Source organism: Pristis pectinata, chromosome 30 (genome assembly GCF_009764475.1).
Source record: "Pristis pectinata isolate sPriPec2 chromosome 30, sPriPec2.1.pri, whole genome shotgun sequence".
NCBI classification, from domain to species: Eukaryota; Metazoa; Chordata; class Chondrichthyes; order Rhinopristiformes; family Pristidae; genus Pristis; species Pristis pectinata.
In genome coordinates, this window is record NC_067434.1 from 2,863,729 (window position 1) to 2,882,132 (window position 18,404).

General features: G+C 44.7%; 1 protein-coding gene across 1 annotated transcript in view; it reads left to right on the top strand.

Moving 5' to 3' along the window:
- LOC127584555 (protein FAM149B1-like) overlaps nt 1-18,404 on the top strand; it is a 123,299-nt gene that overhangs the window by 71,364 nt on the left and 33,531 nt on the right. The window contains exon 8 of the mRNA XM_052041328.1: nt 6,746-6,822. Within this exon, the coding sequence (XP_051897288.1) occupies nt 6,746-6,822 (77 nt within the window). The remainder of the gene's footprint in view (nt 1-6,745; nt 6,823-18,404) is intronic.

Below are 18,404 nucleotides of genomic sequence, written 5' to 3' on the forward strand. Positions count from 1 at the left end.
ATTTGATGCCTCCCTGAGTGGCTGCAGAATATCTTGAAGAAATAGGGTAAATAGCCAGAGATCTAGGTTCATATCAATATCAACAACCAAATACTGAGATCCTGTAGGCAATGTTTAGGGAGCTAAGAAACAGTTTAAAAAGCAAGAATTCAAAGGCAATAATATCCAGATTATGCTGCATGTTTATAACTAAGAAATAAAAAGACAGAGCAAATAAATGTGTGGCTGGAGATATGGTGTCAGAGGGAAGGCTTTATCCCTCGGAATTGGGAAGATACGACTTCTACAAGCTCGAGGAATTGCACCTCGACAGGATTGAGGCTGATATCCTCATGGGTGAGTTTGCTGGTGGTATTGTGGGGATTTAAACTAATTTGACAGGGGTGAGAACACCCTGAGAAATCAGAAGGAGTAAGGCTAAGTTGGAATAGGGAGGTAAGGGTTCAAGTGAGGATATATTTAGGAAGGTATAAAGGAGAAAAAGGCAATAGTGCAGTGCAATGACAGAGGATTGTGGAAGGGCAAAAGCAAATGAGCAGTGGAGTGCACTAAATCCCATCGGAGTAGGAAAAATGTTAAGTAAAGTAGAAGGAAATAGAGAACACAGTTTACACTAAAAGAGTCAAAGAGTCATAAGGTATGAAACGTGGCCCTTTAGCTGACTGCTATCAAATACCTATTGGTACAAATCTGTTTTTCTCACACCTGGACACATCTTCTGTGCCAAGCCATCTCAAGTGCTTATCTAAATACCTATTGCACATTGTGAGAGTACCTACCCCACAGCTATCCATACCTCATCACAGAATTTATTCCAGATTACAAGCACACCCTGGGTGAAAAATTTCTCCTTCAAATTCTCCCTAAATCTGCTACCTTAAACCTCTAATTATAGACACATGCTCAGGGGATAAATTTCTCACTGATCTACTCTACCTGTGCTCTTCATTGACAGCAAATGGCAGGGTCCTGGGAAGTGTTGTTGAACAGGGACTAGGGATACAAGTACGTCGTTCCCTGAAAGGAGCAACACAGGTAGACAGGGTGGTGAAGAAGTGTGTGGCATGTGTGCCTTCAAGCCGAGACACTGAATACAAGTGTTGGGACGTCATGTGGGTATTGGTATTGATTTATTATTGTCACTTGTACTAAGGTACAGTGAAAAACTTGTCTTGCATACTGATCGTACAGGTCAATTCATTACACAGTGCAGTTACATTGAGTTAGTACAGAGTGCATTAAGGTAGTACAGGTAAAAACAATAACAGTAGAGTAAAGTGTCACAGCTACAGAGGAAGTGCAGTGCAGGTAGACAACAAGGTGCAAGGTCACAAACTAGTAGATTGTGAGGTCAATAGTCCAATCTCATCATATAAGGGAACTATTCAGATAGTCTTATCACAGTGGGATAGAAGCTGTCCTTCAGCCTGGTGGTACGTGCCCTCAGGCTCCTGCATCTTCTGCTGATGAGAGAGAAGAGAAGAGAGAATGACCCAGGTGGGTGAGGTCTTTAATTATGCTGGCTGCATCACCAAGGCAGCGAGAAGTATAGACAAAGTCCGTGGAGGGGAGGCTGGTTTCCGTGATGTGCTGGGCTGTGTCCACAACTCTCTGCAGTTTCTTGCGGTCCTGGGCAGAGCAGTTGCCATACCAACCTGTGATGCATCCAGATAGGATGCTTTCTATGGCGCATCGATAGAAGTTGGTGGGCGTCAAAGGGGACATACTAAATTTCTTTAGCCTCCTGAGGAAGTTCTTGGCCGTGGCATCTACGTGATTGGACCAGGACAGGCTATTGGTGATGCTCACTCCCAGGAACTTGAAGCTCTTAACCCTCTCAACCTCAGCACCATTGATGTAGATAGGAGCATGTACACCACCCCCTTTCCTGAAGTCAATGAGGGAAAGGTTGTTGTCATGACGCCATGTCACTAAGCTCTCTATCTCTTTCCTGTACCCCGACTCATCGCTGTTTGAGATACGGCCTACTACGGTATCATCTGCAAACTTGTAGATGGAGTTAGAGCAGAATCTGGCCACACAGTCATGAGGGTATAGGGAGTAGAGTAGGGGGCTGAGGACGCAGCCTTGTGGGGCACAAGTGTTGAAAATAATTGTGCCGGAGGTATTGCTGCCTATCCTCACTGATTGTGGTCTGTTGGTCAGAAAGTCAAAGATCCAGTTACAGAGGGAGGTGTTGAGTCCCAGGTCTCGGAGTTTGGTGACGAGTTTGCTTGGAATTATAGTATTGATGGCAGAGCTGTAGTCAATAAACAATAGTCTAACGTAGGTGTCTTTACTGTCCAGATGCTCCAGAGCTGAGTGTAGGGCCAGGGAGATGGCGTCCGCTGTAGACCTGTTTTGGTGATAGCCGAATTGCAGTGGGTCCAGGTTGTCTGGGAGGCTGGAGTTGATGTGTGCCATGACCAACCTCTCAAAGCACTTCATGATGGTGGATGTCAGAGCCACTGGTCGGTAGTCATTGAGGCACGTTACCTTGCTTTTCTTCGGCACAGGGATGATAGTGGCCTTCTTAAAATAGGAGGGAACCTGAGATTGAAGCAGGGAGAGGTTACATATGTCCACAAATACTTCTGCCAGCTGATCAGCACAAGATATGACCACTCGACCAGGGACACCATCTGGGCCAGATGCTTTCCACATGTTCACTCTCCGGAAGACTGATCTTACGGTGACAGTGGGTTCGGTTGCTTTGGAGGCTGTCAGGGTGGATGGTGACAATCCATTTCTGTTCAAAACATGCATAGAATGTATTAAGCTCATCAGGAAGGGATGCGCTGTTGTTAGCTATGCAGCCCGTCTTCGTTTTGTAGCCTGTTATGGCATGTAAGCCCTGCCACACCCGACGGCTGGTCTGGGGCTCTGTCTTAAATCAGTATTGTCTCTTGGCATTCCTGATAGCTTTCCGAAGATCATATCTCACTTTCTTGTACAGGTCAGGGTCACCAGATTTGTGTGCAGCAGTCCTCGACTTCAGTAGGGAGTGGATCTCCTGGTTCATCCATGGTTTCCGGTTTGGGAACACCTGTATTGTCCTCTTTGGTACACAGTCCTCCACACACTTGCTGATAAAGTCTGTGGTGGTGGTGACATAATCGTCTATGCTGGCAGCATGGACCAATCCACTGACTCAAAGCAGTCAAGTAGAAGCTCATCTATTTCCTCAGACCAGCACTGCATGGCTCTCTGTACTGGATCCTCCCATTTCAGTTTCTGATTGTATGCAGGGAGAAGAAGCACAGCCTGGTGGTCCGATTTACCAAAGTGAGGACGAGGGGGGGCTCGGAAGGCATCATTGATGGTTGTATAGCAATGGTCAAGGGTGTTACGGCCTCTTGTGGGACAGGAGATGTGCTGATAGTACTTTGGTAACACACTCTTGAGGTTGGCCTGGTTGAAGTCACCTGCGATGATGAAGAGGGCCTCAGGGTATCCTGTCTCAAGGTTGTTGACCACGGAGTGTAGCTCACTGAGTGCAGACTTCATGTCCATCTGTGGTGGGATGTAGACTGCCATCAGGATAGCTGAAGTGAACTCCCTTGGTAGATAGAATAGTCGACACTTCACCGTTAGATATTCCAGGCTGGGTGAGCAGGAGCTCGCCAGGACCATCACGTCTGAGCACCATAAGTTATTGATTTAAGAAGCAGACCCCTCCACCTTTAACTTTGCCTGAGGACTCAGTACGGTTCATTCGATGGATTGAGAAGCCCTCAGTCAGGTGAGGCAGGTGTAAGCCACGTTTTGGTGAGACAGCACTCAGCAGTCCCTCAGTTCTCTTTGGTAGGTCAGTCTTGCCCTTAGTTCATCAACTTTGTTCTCAATGGCCTGGATGTTAGCTAGTAGTATGCTGGGGAGGGGGGTCTTGTAGCCACACTGTTTCAGCCTCACCTGCAGTCCAGTCCCCTTGCCACGCTTCCGAGGTAAGGGGTCACGTCTGGTCGGTCCTGGAGTGGAACCACCTGGTATGTGATCGCTTAAGGACAGACTTGGAAGACCTGGAGTGGATTTATCTGGACTGGATGGTAAGTAATTTCTTTTGGCCAGACTTTGAAGACCTGGAGTGGATCCCCCTGGACTGGAAGGTAAGTGACTACCAGTGAACAGACTTGGAAGACCTGGAGTGGATTCAGCTGGCTTGTGAGGTAAGTTGTTGCTTCCATACAGGTCCAAAGGTCCCGAAGAGAGGTGAGCTGCCCCAGCAGGTAAGTGGGGGCATCTAGGGAGGCATCAGGACTCAGCCCTGGGTGCTCCATAGGGTCGAGCTTCCAATTCGGAGGGGCCCCGGTGTCGGACCCCGTCTGGTCCATCTGGTTATAGTTGTATAGAACAATTTTAGGCTGCACTTTAAGTACTTTGTGCAGTTCTGGTCACCACACTACAGGAAAGATGTGATTAAGCTAAAGTGGGTGCAGAAATGATTCACAAGGATACCTAATCTATCCTTATAACTCAAGCCCTCCTGGACTGGAGGCTCAAGTTTGAAGGATAGATTGGATAGGCTAGGTGTGTTTCCCCTGGAGGGAAGGATGCTAGAGGTGACATGATCGAGGTATATTATGAGAGACATAGTTAAGGCAATTGTCCATAGTTTTTTTTGCCCATGGTAGAGGTGTCAAAAACTAAAGGACATAGGCTTACGATGAGAGGGGTTAAAGGGGAACTGAGGGGTAAACTTTTGACATGAAGAGTAGTTGGTATCTGGAATGAGCTGCCAGTGGAGGTGGTGAAGGCAAGAACAGTACAGCATTGAGAGGCGTCTAGACTGGTGGTAGCAAGCAGGAACAGTCTGGATAGGCAGGATAGTCTGTATAATAAAGATGGGCCAAAGGCCTGTTTCTATGCAGTACATAGACTGTATATCTTATCAGGTTTAAGATATACCTTTAAGCCCACTATGACATCTAATACATCCTTTTCAATGCTCCAGAATTCCACTGTTCTCCTCCCTGAACTCTCCAACTACCATGTCCTTCACCATTGTGAATACAGAAGAGAGGTATTCGTTTAAGACCTCACCTATGTCCTCCAGCTCCACACACAGATTATCACTTTGGGCCCTGGTCCTTCTCTAGTTATCCTCTTTCCTTCAACATATAAAATATTTCGGGATTTTTCTTAAACACTGCTTTTTCATGTCCCCTCATTATCTCCTTATTACGGGGAGAACCTACAAACTCCTTGCAGACAGTGGCTGGAATTGAACCCGGGTCGCTGGTGCTGTAATAACATTACACTAACCGCTACACTACCGTGCCTGCTGAAGGTTTGTTCAGGGGGAAAAAGGAAGCATGTAACATACAGGCAACTGCAATTAAGCAGGGAATACAGAGGGTGTAGGAGAGTGTGTAGGGCAAAAAGAGTTGTGGAATATCCTTGGCAGGTAAGATTAAGGAGAATCTCAAGACATAAGTATATCAGGAGCAAGAGGGGAGCAAGGGATAGGGTGGATCCATTTACGGACCAAAGAGGTAATCTATATGTGGAACTAGACAATGTGGGTGAGGTCCTAAATAAATAATTGAATCGTCCTGGCATAGAAGGGTGAAAGAATTGATTAGTGCTAAGAAACGGTAGAGGAAAGAATACATTGCTGGGTGTATTCTCTAGGTCACCAATGAGAATAAGAAATACAGAGGAGCGAGTATGCAGAGAAATTACAGAAAAGTGCATAAAATAATGGGTGACTTGAGTTATTCTAATGTAAATGGAAATAGAATTTATATTAGGGGCAAGGAAGGTGAAGAGTTTCTGAAATATGTCCAGGAAAATTTTTAAAGCAGCATGTTTCTGGGCCAACAAGGGAAAGGCATTGCTGGGTGTAGTTCTGGGGAATGATGTGGGTCAAGTGTAGTGAGGTGAACATTTGGGAGATGATGATGATAACAGCACAATATATACGTTAGCTGTAGAAAAGGAGAGAGAAGAATCCAAAGTAAAAATAATTGGAGGAAGGCCAATTGTTATGGCATTTGAGTGAATCTGGCCCAGGTAAACTGGACATTTGACAGGGAAAACTGTAACAAAAGATTGTTCAGGTACAATTGAGGCATGTTCTCATAAGGGGCAAAGTAAGAACAGACAAATTCAGAGTTCTATAGATGATGAAACAGATGTTCAAAATGCTGTTTAGACTACACTTGGAGTATTGTGCACAGTTCTGGTCACCACACTATAGGAAGGATGTAATTAAGCTGGAGAAGGTGCAGAAAAGGTGCACAAGGACTTTGGGAGGGAGGGCTTCAGTTACAAGTAAAGATTGGATAGGCTGGAACTGTTTCCCTGGAGCGAAGGAGGCCAAGAGGTGACCTCCTAGAGGTTTATAATGTTATAAGGGGCATAGATAAGGTGAATAGTCAGTCTTTTTTCCAGGGTAGGGGACCCTAGAGGGCATAGGTTTGTGAGAGGAGAAAGTTTTAAAGGGGAACTGAGGAGTAAGTTTTTCTCAGAGGGTGGTGGGTGTATGGAATGAGCTACCAGAAGAGGTGGTAGAGGAAGGTACTAAAACAATGTTTAGGAAACATTTAGACTGGTACATGGATAGAAAAGGTTTGGAGGGATATGGGCTAAATGCAGGCAAATGGAACTAGCTTAGGTAGGCAACTTGGTCGGCATGGACGAGTTGGGCCGAAGGGCCTGTCTCTGTACTGTATGACTCTTTCGGAAAGACTATTTTTAACCTTATAAGGGAAACTGATCTTTATTCAATGTGTGTGTTCTACAGATGAAGACAAGAATATTTCTTCAATTGAAAATACAGGATTTGACCCTTTCAATTTCCTTCTGCCTCCTGTACCACAGGTATTGCAAGTTTAAGTACCAACTTTCAGCTTGTATTTAACAAAATTTCGGGTTAGTGTGGAAGTCTTAAATAAAATCAGAAAATGGTGGAAACATTCAGCAGGTCAAGCAGCATCTGTGGAGTTAGTATTTCAGGTCATTTAAGGCTGAACACCCTTCACCGAAATTGGGAAAGAGAGAAAGCAGGTTGTTTTTCGGTTGCAGAGAGGGTGGCAGAGAGATTATTAGACAAAATGGAATATGTTTGATGAAGTGAGGCCAAGCTTCCATAGGAATAAATGGGGATTGATCATCCAATCAGTGGGATAATGGAGGCAGTTAGAGGGAGTGAATCTGAATAAAGAAACATAAAAGCTATGAACCAGAGGCAGTTAAAGAGTGAGCAAAAGAATGTAAAAGTTGAAAAACACAAAGCTTTTGGACATGCCAGGCAGGTCAGACTGTGCTAATGGAGAGAGAAAAACTAAGCCATTATCATAGATGAATTGTTCAGTTATGCAAACAGAGCAAGTGTTGAGTTGAAGATGAATTGCTTCCTCTTATTTTCTGTTGGTTCTGAAGCTACTTGTGAGTCCAATGTGGGACCTGTAAACTCTTGGCAAGGCAGGTGAGGGCTAGTTTGGGAGATGGTATGCGCCTATTGCCACTTTGTGCTGGCCTCCCAATGCATCTCAGTTCCATCCCAAGTGCTCCTTCTCCACTTTGAGCTGTCGTTGACCAGGGTTTCCCAGGAATTAGTGGAGATGTTGTGTTCTTGAAAGGATGTTTTCAGAACATCCTTAAATCTTTTCCTCTGTCCATCTAATAATATCCTACTGTGACAGATGGGATTAGAGTGTCTGATTTAGAGTTATTGAGTCATACAGCATGGAAATAGGCAATTAAGTGCCATCACATCCATGCTGACCAGCGGGCACCTATATGTATTCATCCCATCTTCCAGAACTTGGCTCAAAGCCGCCTATGTCTAGGCGATTCAGTGCTCATCTGGACACTTCTCAGTGACTGCTTCCATCACTCTCTCAGGCAGTGTATTCTAAGTACTTGCCACCCTCTGGGTGAAAAAGGCACACCTCAGACCTCTAAATCTCTTACCCTTTACCCTAAATCTATGTCCTCTATTTTTTATTCACATCTGATAAAGGAAAAGTTTCCTGCAGTCTTCCCTATCTATACCCCTCATAATTTTATACACCTCAATCATGTCTCCTCTTAACCTCCTCTGCTCCAGGGAAACATGGACTTAGTCTCTCCAGTTTCTCTTCATAACTGAAATGTTCCATTCCAGACAACATCTGGATATATCTCCTCTGCACTCTCTCCAGCACAATCACATCTTTCCTATAGTGTGGTGACCAGAACTGCATGCAGCACTCCAGCTGGTCTGACCAATGTTTAGGCTCTTCTATTCAATGCCCTGACTAATGAAGGCCAGTATCCCATTTGCCTTCTTAACTGCATTATCTACCTATGCTGCCATATTCAAGAATCTTTGGATTTGCACACTATGGTCCCTCCATTCCTAAATACCCCCGGGCCCTACAATTCATGCTGTATGTCCCAGCATTGCCTCACATTTATTAGGGTTAAACTCCATCTGCCACTTCTCAGCCCATTTCAGTAACACATCAATATCACTCTATAGCCTAAGACTACCCTCCACATTATCAACAACAGTACCAAACCTTGTGTGATAATGCCACCTTATCAACATCCAAATTATTTGTGTATACTCCAAACAGCAAGGGTCCCAGCATCAATCCGTATGGAACACCACTAGTCACAGGCATCCAATCATAAAAAGGAACCCTGTACATCACAGTCTGTCTCCTATTGCCAAGCTAATTTTGGATCCAATTGCCATCTTGCCCTGCATCCCATGGGCCCTAACCTTTTGGACCAGTCTCCCATGTGGGACCTTGTCCAAAGCCTTACTGAAATCCATGTAAGCCACATCTACTGCACTGCCGTCATTAACAGACTTTGTTAGTTCCTCAAAAATTTCAGTCAGATTGGTCAGACAAGATCTGCCCTTGACAAAACCATGTTGACTATCTTTGATTAATCCCTGCCTTTCCAAATGATCATTAATTCTGTCCCTCAGAATTGTATCCAATACCTTTCCTACTTCTGATGTAAGGCTCACAGGTTTTCCCTGCTCCTCTTCTTGAAAGGTCTGCTGTTGACAAACAAGTGACATCGCCTGCCCAATGGAGCCAACGATGTGTAATTAGAACCTTAATTGTTGTGGATGTTGGCCTGGAAAGGACATTAGTGTTGGTTGGTATATTTGGAAGATTTTTCGGAGACAGCTTGGGTGGCATCTTTAAGAGATGCCTGCTTTAGAACCATAGAACAATATAGCACAATACAGGCCCTTCAGCCCCTGGACTTTAAATAGTCCAAGTCTCAGAAGCATACAGGAAGGCACAGTATCCACAGCATCTGGACTGCCCTGAAATCCACCATAACTGACAGCTCTGAAAAGATTCTTGGGGAAAATAAAATGGGATTAGTCTGAATTTAGTGTAAGTGGATGTTTGGTGGTTAGCACTGTCTCCAGGGCCTCTTTTCATGCTGGATGACTCTGTGACTCTATGACTTTAAAATACCAGGACAGCTAAGAATAGCACGGTATGGTAGCGTAGCGGTTAGCGCAATGCTATTACAACGCCAGCGATCAGAGTTCGATTCCTGTCGCTGTCTGTAAGGAGTTTGTGTGTTCTCCCGTGTCTGCGTGGGTTTCCTCCGGGTGCTCCGATTTCCTCCCACATCCTAAAGACGTACGGATAGGTTAATTTGGGGGTTTAAAATGGGCGGCACGGACTTGTTGGGCCGGAAGGGCCTGTTACCACGCTGTAAATAAAATTTAATTTAAAAAAATTTAGATCCAGGAGCTAATAACCTTAAATGCAAAGTGTTCTTAGATTGGAAGTATCACCATGCCTGAGGGGAAAAGAAACAGCCTCATAGTCATCTGAAGGCCAACTTTCAATAGAGTGTTTTGAGGAAGTGACGAAGATGATTGATGAGGGCAGGGCAGTGGATGTTGTCTACGTGGACTTTAGTAAGACATTCGACAAGGTCCCTCATGGTAGGCTGATCCAGAAGATTAAGCCACATGGGATCCACGGTGATTTGGGAGATTAAATGCAAAATGTTATTGGCCATAGAAGACAGGGTAGTGGTTGTTTGTCTGACTGAAGGTCTGTGACCAGTGGTGTTCCACAACGATCAGTGCTGGGATCTTTGTTGTTTGTGATGTACATAAATGATTCCAATGAAAATGTGAGAGTGATTAGTAAGTTTGCAGATGTCACAAAAATTTGTGGAGTTGTAGATAGTGAGGAAGGTTGTCAAAGGATTCAGCAGGATATAGACCAGTTGGAAATGTGAGTGGAGAAATAGCAGATGGAGTTTAACCCAGATAAGTGTGAGGTGTTGCACTTCAGGAGGTCAACTGCAAGAGGAAAGTACACAGTGGATGACAGGACCTTGAGAAACACTGAAGTCCGGAGGGATCTTGGAGTGCAAGTCCACAGCTTCCTGAGACTGGTGCCACAAATGTATAGGGTGGTGAAGAAGGCATACTGCGTACTTGCCTTCATCAGTCGGGGTGTTGAGCATTAAAGTTGGCAAGTCATGTTGCAGCTGTATAAAACTTTGGTTAGGCGATATTTGGAGTATTGTGTGCAGTTCTGGTCGCCCCATTACAGGAAGGATGTGGAGGCTTTGGAGAGGGTGCAGAAGAGGTTTATCAGGATTGGAATGTATTTGCTATAAGGAGAGGATGGACAAACTTGGATTGCCTTTTCTAGAACATTGGAGGCTAAGGGGTGACCTGACAGAAATATATAAGATTATGAGAGGCATAATTGGGATAAAGAGCAAGAGTCTTTTTCCTAGGGTGGAAATGTCAAATATAGAATGCACAGATTTAAAGTATTGAGGGGGAAGTTTAAAGGAGATCTCGGAGGCAAGGTCTTTTTACACACAGGGTGGTAGGTGCCAAGAACACTGGAGGAAGCAGATACAATAGCAATGTTTAAGAGGCATTTAGACAAGGTACATGAACAGGCAGAGAGCAGGGGGATATAGACCACGTGCAGACAGATGAGACTAGTTTAAGCTGGCATCATAGTTGGCACAGACATGGTGGGCCAAAGGGCCTGTTCTTATGCTGGCTGGTTCTGTGTTCAAGAAGGCATGTAAAGTATATAAATGTAAGTTAATATAAAGAAGGAGTGATGGATGGAAAGAGCACGGGGGATTCAGCAGCTCACTGATAATCATGCATGGGAGTTCCATCCACATCAATCTATTCATCCAGCCTGTCTGCTACCCATGATCGACAAGAAGTCATAGAAACATGAATAGGAGTAGATCATTTGGCCCTTCAAGCTTGTTCCTGTCATTCGATGTGTTCATGGCTGATCATCCAGTTCCGTACCCTGTTCCTGCTTTCTCCTCACATCCCTTATTCTCATTGGCCATAAAAACCACATCTAATTTCCTCGTAAGTTCATTTAATGATTTGGCCACAATTGTCTTCTGAGGCAGAGAATTCCACAGGTTCACGATTCTCTGGGAAAAATTAGTCCTAAATTGCAGTCTCCATATCCTTTTCTGTGACCGCTGCTTCTGAACTTGCTTACCGACAAGACCATTCTTCCAGCATCTAGTCTATCCAGTCCCATCAAGTTTCATTGAGGTCCTCTCTTATTCTTCTAAACTTTAGCAAGTATAGGTTTAATCGATTTAATCTCCCTTCATACATTAACCTTGCCATGTCAGGTATCACTTTGGTGAATCTTCATTACACTCTCTCCATTACAGGATCAGGAGACCAAACTTGTGCACAATACTCAAGATGTGGGCTCACCGGTACAATTGCAGTAAGACATTCCTGCTCGAGTACTCAAATCCTCTTGCTGTGAAGGCCCAAATTACTGCTTATCTTCTTAGCTACCTGTTGCACTTGCATGCTTACTTTCCTTGACTGGTGTACAAGGACGCACAAATCTCATTGCACCTCTCCTTTTCCGGTCTTATACCAATCAGATAATCTTCTGCCTTTTTTAACATCAAACCAGATTTGTATCTATATTATACTGCATCTGCCATATATTTGCCCACTAACTTAGACTGAGCCTCTCTGAATCCTCCTCGCAGTTCAGATTCCCACCCCAGTTCTGTGTCATCTACATACCTGGAAATATTACATTTAATTTCCTCATCTAAATCTTTGATGCATATTGTGAACCCAGCAGTACCCCACTAGTCCCTCCTACTAGATGGACAAGAATCCATTTATTCCTACTCTTTGCTTCCTGTCTGTTCTCTTTCCATGTCATTACCTTACCCCAAATCACATGTGCTTTAATTTTGCATTCGAATTTCTTAGGTGGAACCTTGTCAATAGTCTTCTGAAAACCCAAATATCCAGTTATTAGTCCTCCATCCAATCCACTAGTTAAATCCTCAAAAAAAATCCAGAACCAGATATGATTGCAACAATTATGAGGCATTTAGAGTCATAGAGTTATATAACTTGGAAACAGGCCCTTCAGCCCAACTTACCCATGCTGACCAAGGTGCTTACCTGATCTAATCCCTTTAGCCTGCATTTGGCCCATATTCTCTGAACCTTCCCTATCCATGCCCCTCAGATCCCCTCTCACAAACCTATGCCCTGTAGTTTTAGACTCCCCTACCCTGGGAAAAGTACTGTGACCATTCACCTGATTTATGCCTCTCATGATTTTATAAACTTCTATAAGGTCATCCCTCAGCCTCATTTGCTCCAGGGAAAACACTCTGAGTCAATCCATCCTCTCCTTGCCTGTTTACTTGCGTCATAACAGTACTCTAGCTGTGCCTAACCAGTGTCTTATAAATTTTTACCACAACCTCCCTATACCTAAAATCTACACCAATACTAATGAAGGCAAGTAAGATAAGATATCTTTATTAGTCACATGTACATCGAAACACACGGTGAAATGCATCTTTTGCTTAGCGTGTTCTGCAGGCAGCCTGCAAGTGTCGCCATGCTTCCAGCGCCAACATAGCACGCCCACAGCTTCCTAACCCGTACATCTTTGGAATGTGGGAGGAAACCGGAGCACCCGCATTCGCCTTCTTAACTGTTCCATCTTCAGGGATGTACACTTATGCTCCTCTGTCCTTCAATATTTAGGAGTGACACAGAGGCACTGTGGAGATGTGGGCTTCCGATGCTGCCTGTGTGGAGTTTGCATGTTCTCCCTGTAGTCGCATTGCTCTACTCTGGACGCTCCAGTTCCCTCCCACATTCCAAAGACATGCAAGGTGATAAGTTATTTGCCACTGTAAATTGCCCCTTGTGTGTGGGTGAGTGGTAGAATCTGCAGGAAGTTGATGAGTGTGTATGGGAATAAAAAAAATGGGATCAATGTCCTTTTGGACCAGCCTCCCATATGGGACCTTGTCAAATGTCTTACAAAAGTTCATGTAGACTACATCAACCTCATTAACCTCATCAGTATATCCTGATATCTCTTTGAAAATTTTCATCAAAATGGTCAGACATGATCACACACAAGGTTACCTTTGATTAATCCCTGCCCTTCTAGTGCAGATTAATCCTGCACCTCAATTTTGTTCCAATAACCTCCCTACCACTGATATTAGACTCACGGGCTTGTAATACTTGGCTTTTCCCTGCTGCCCTTCCTGAATAAGGGTACCACTTCTGCTGCTCTCCAGTTACCTGGTACCTCATCTGTAGCAAATAAAGGTTTAAAACTCACAGTCAAGACCCCAATAATCTCTTTCCTTGCCTCTTGCTGCAGGCTGGGATACACTTCATCAGGTTCTGTGGATTTATGCACCAATCTAATACCTCCTCCCATTTATACTGTATGTTCTAGAATTCACCACCCTCTTCCCCGAATTCTGCGACTACAACTTCCCTATCCTGAATGAAAACAGATAAGAATGTCCAATGAAGACCTCACCTACATCCTCTGGTTCCAGCACAGATTGTCTTTTGGTCCCTAACCACAATTCCCTTCTTTCCCAGGCTACACGCTTCTCCGTAATGTATTTTTAAGATGCTTTGGAATTTTCTTTAATCTTGTCCTCCAGAGAATTTTCCCTCCTTATTTCCTTTTAAACATTCCTCTTTCTATACTTCGGCTTGATCTCATTCCACATGGCTTCCTACTGAAATTCCACCCTTCACATTTGGAAGTATTCAGAATCACAGGTATATTCAAACTTTCCACCTCTTCTTAAGGCAGTGTTCTCATTGCATCCTGAGATCCACACGTCATTCCATGAGTCAGCACGTGCATACCCTTGACCTCCCTCTGCAATAACATTGACTCTCTGTATCTCAAAGCTTTCATAGTCCGCAGTTCCATTTTATTCTCCATCAGTGTTGCAATAGACAACATTTTTTCCTTCCTTACAGACATCAAAGATCTCAGACTTTAATAGTTCTTGGATTCCATTGTCCCAGTTGACCTTAATCCCCCTTCACTTTCCATTGACCCCATCTGTCCCCCAAATTCCACCCCCTGCCATGTATTCACCGTTCCTTTCTCCATCTTCCATTCTTGGATCCTGGATGATGAATTCTCAGCAAATGCCTCAGCTTCATTTCCCTATGTCCTCATCATTATCAATTTCAAACCCAGCTGACATTGAACTATTCTTCCACCACCTCCAACTCCATGCTCATGTCTTTGGTGAGGAGCCTTCACCTAGACTGTGGACTCTCTCCCATATCCAGAATTCCCAAACCACCTGGATCCCACCCTCTGGCCTCTAATCCTCTCTAGATTTATTCATTGCCAACTACCAACAGCACATTGACTGCCTTGATTTTTCTACTCCTCTCATTCAGTCTAATCTACTCTTTCTAAAATTGTCCAACCTGCCAGTAAAGGTGCAGTTGTGGTCTTATAATGCAGAGGCCAAACATCGGCTCAGTCACATCTTCATACCTCCCTCTGGACCATAATCCTATCACCATACATCAGGCCATGGTCTCCCAGACAACCATGGACTTCATTTCCTCAGGGAAGGGTTGGGTCAAAATCCTGGAACTCTTTCTCTAAAAGCATTGTGGTTATATCCACACCTCAAGGACTGCAACGGTTCTAAAAGGTAGCTCACCACCACCTTCTCAAGGGCAATTAGAAATGGACAATTTAATGCTGGCTCAGCCTGTAGAGTATACGTCCCTTGAATGAACAGAAAAAAACTTCCAATTTTGTGGTGCCTTGGCCTTGCACTGCCCTCTTCTACCTTCTGCCCAAGATCCACAAACAGGACTGTTGAGGCATACCCAATGTTTCAGCCTGCATTTGCCCTACCAAACTTATTTCTTTCTACCTTGACTCCATCCTTCTTCCTCTGGTCCAGACCCTTCCCACTTGTATCCATGAAACCTGGGATGTCCTCCACGACTTCAACAGTCACAACCAGCCTTGCTATATTCTACATCAGGAGGGGCTGAGGGCCCTCCGCCTTTTCCACCAACACTGACTGAACTCGTCCGCATATTGAACAATTTCTTCAACTCCACTCAGTTTCTTCCGATCAGAGGTGTAGTTATGGGGATCGACAAGGCACAAGCTGTGTCTTTTTGTGAGCTGCATGGAACAACCTTTGACTTAATCCTACTGGCCCCAGTCTCAGCATGTACCCCCCCCCTCAACTCTTTTTTCCGGTGCATTGATGCTTGTTTCCTACACTCATCACTTTGCTACCAATTTCCACCCTGCTCTCACCTTCAGATGGTCAGTCTCCTGACATTTCCTTCCCTTTAGAATCATAGAGTCATACGGCATGGAACTTCTGAATCCTTTCTGCATCTCTCCATCTCGGGTGATGACCTCACCACAAATATCCATAACAAGCCTAAAACTCCCACAGCTACCTTGATTGAGTAAAATAGAGGGCTATGGGTAAGTCTAGTAATTTCTAGGGTAGGGACATGTTCAGCACAGCTTTGTGGGCTGAAGGGCCTGAATTGTGCTGTAATTGTTCTATGTTCTATGTTCTACCTTCCTCCTATCCTCAATTCTATTCTCCCAGTTTCTCTGTCTCTGTTGCATTTGCTCTGACGATGAGACTTTTTGCAACAGCAGTTGCTGAAAGGTTTTCTTTCTTCCTGAACTTCCCATCTGCCAAACTGGACATAGCCTTGACTGCAGCTCATTTCTTTCACGCTCTGCTCTACCCTCGCTCCACCTGGGCAGATCAAGGACAGAGTTGCTCTGAACCTCCCCTTCCACACCACCAGCCTCTGCATTCAACAGATCATCTTTCACAGTTTTTGCTGGCTCCAACAAGTTTCCACCACCAGACACGTATCCCCACCCCCCTTCCCCTTTAAGCATTTTGAAGGTGCTATTCCTTTTACAGCTCCCTGTTCTGTTTTTCCATCCCCACCAAATGTCCTATGGCAATTTCACATGCAAATACTGTTCTGTCGCCTCTTCCCACTACTCAGGGACCCAAACAGACTTTTCAGGTAAATTGGTGATTCACTTTCAATCGGTATTCACAATGTAGTCTCCTCTGCACTGGAGAAACCAAATGCTTTGCAGAGTACTTCCATCCCATTATCACTCGCAATTACCTGATCATGGCCTCCTCCACTGTTACAATGAGGCCCAATGCAAGGTTCCATCTGCACACATTGTAGCTTTCTAGACTCAATATCAAATTGTCTAACTTCAGGTAACTCACTTTGTCTGAATCAGAACTGGCTGTTTCTGCCAGTCATCCATTTGTGATATTGGTTCAGGTTTGCTCTCTCCATTTGTACAGCTTGACCTTCTGGAGGTTGTCTCACAGCCCTCTCACTGCCCCCATTAACCCAGCTGATGTGCATTTTGTCCGATCTATCTACTTTAGAACATAGAACAGTACAGCACAGGAACAGGCCCTTCAGCCCACGATGTTGTGCTGAACTAATGATGCCTAATTAAACTAATCCCTTCTGCCTACACAATGTCCATATCCCTCCATTCTCTGCACATTCATGTACCTATCAAAGAGTCTCTCAAAACGCCTCTGTCGTATTTACCTCCACCACCACCACTGGCAGCGCATTCCAGGCACCCAGCACCCTCTGTGTAAAAAAAAAAACGCCCCGCATATCTCCTTTGAACTTTTCCCCTGTCAATTTAAATGCATGCCTTCTAGTATTAGACATTTTGACCCTGGGAGAAAGATACCAGCTGTCTATCTATACCTCTCATAATCTTATAAATTTCTATCAGGTCTCCCCTCAGCCTCTGTTGCGCCAGAAAAAACAACCCAAGTTTGTCCAACCTCTCCTTATAGCACATGCCCTCTAATCCAGGCACATCCTGGTAAACCTCTTCTGCACCCTCTCCAAAGCCTCCACATCCTTCCTATAACGGGAAGACCAGAATTGAATGCAAAATCCAGATGGGGCCTAACCAGAGTTCTATAAGCTGCAACATAACTTCCTGACTCTTGAATCAATGCCTCAACAAATAAAGACAAGCATGCCATATGCCTTCTTTGCCATCCTGTCAACTTGTGTGGCCATTTTCAGGGAGCTATGGACTTGGACTTCAAGATCCCTCTGTACATCAACACTGTTGAGAGTCCTGCTATTAACTGTGTACTTTCCCTTTACATTTGATCTCCCAAAGTGCAACACCTCACACTTGCTCGGATTAACCTCCATCTGCCATTTCTCCACTCATATCTGCAACTGAGTTATATCCCGCTGTATCCTCTACACTATCCACAACACCACCAATCTTTGTATTGTCTGAGAACTTACTATTGCACCATCCATGTTTTCATATTTGTATATCACAAATGGCAGAGAACTCAGTATCCCCTCCAATAGCTTCCCTACCACTGACGTGAGACTCACCAGTCTATAATATCCAGGGTTGTCCCTATTTTCCTCTTGAACAACGGAACAACTTTACCTACGTGCCAGTCCTCTGGGACCTTGCTCGTGTCCGGGTACGAGCTCCAGAAGGCTGTCACGAGAGTGAAGAGGCAATTCCAGGTGAAGCTGGAGAAACAAACAGACGTTCGACAGCGGTCACAAGGCTTGCATGCCATTGCCAAGGTGTGAACGAATAGCATAAACGGCAATGACATATCACTCCCTGATGAGCTTAATGCCTTTCATGCACGCTTTGAGAGGGAGAATCATGACACACATGTGAGTCCCCACAGCACCCGATGACCCCGTGATCTCAGTCTCAGAGGCTGACATCAGATCATCCTTCAGGAGGGTGAACCCTCACAAGGATTCAGGCCCTGACAGCTAAAAACCTGCACTGACCAACTGGCTGGAGTATTCAGGGACATCTTCAACCTCTTGTTTCTGTGACCTGATGTTCCCACCTGCTTCAAGATGGTATCAATTGTACCAGTGCCCAAGAAGAGCAGGGTGACCTGCCTCAACGATTACCATCCGGTAGCACTTGCATCCATTGTAATGAAGTGCTTCGAGAGATTGGTTATGGCTTGAATCAACTCCCGCCTCAGCAAGGACCTGGACTCACTTCAGTTCACCTATTGCCACAATA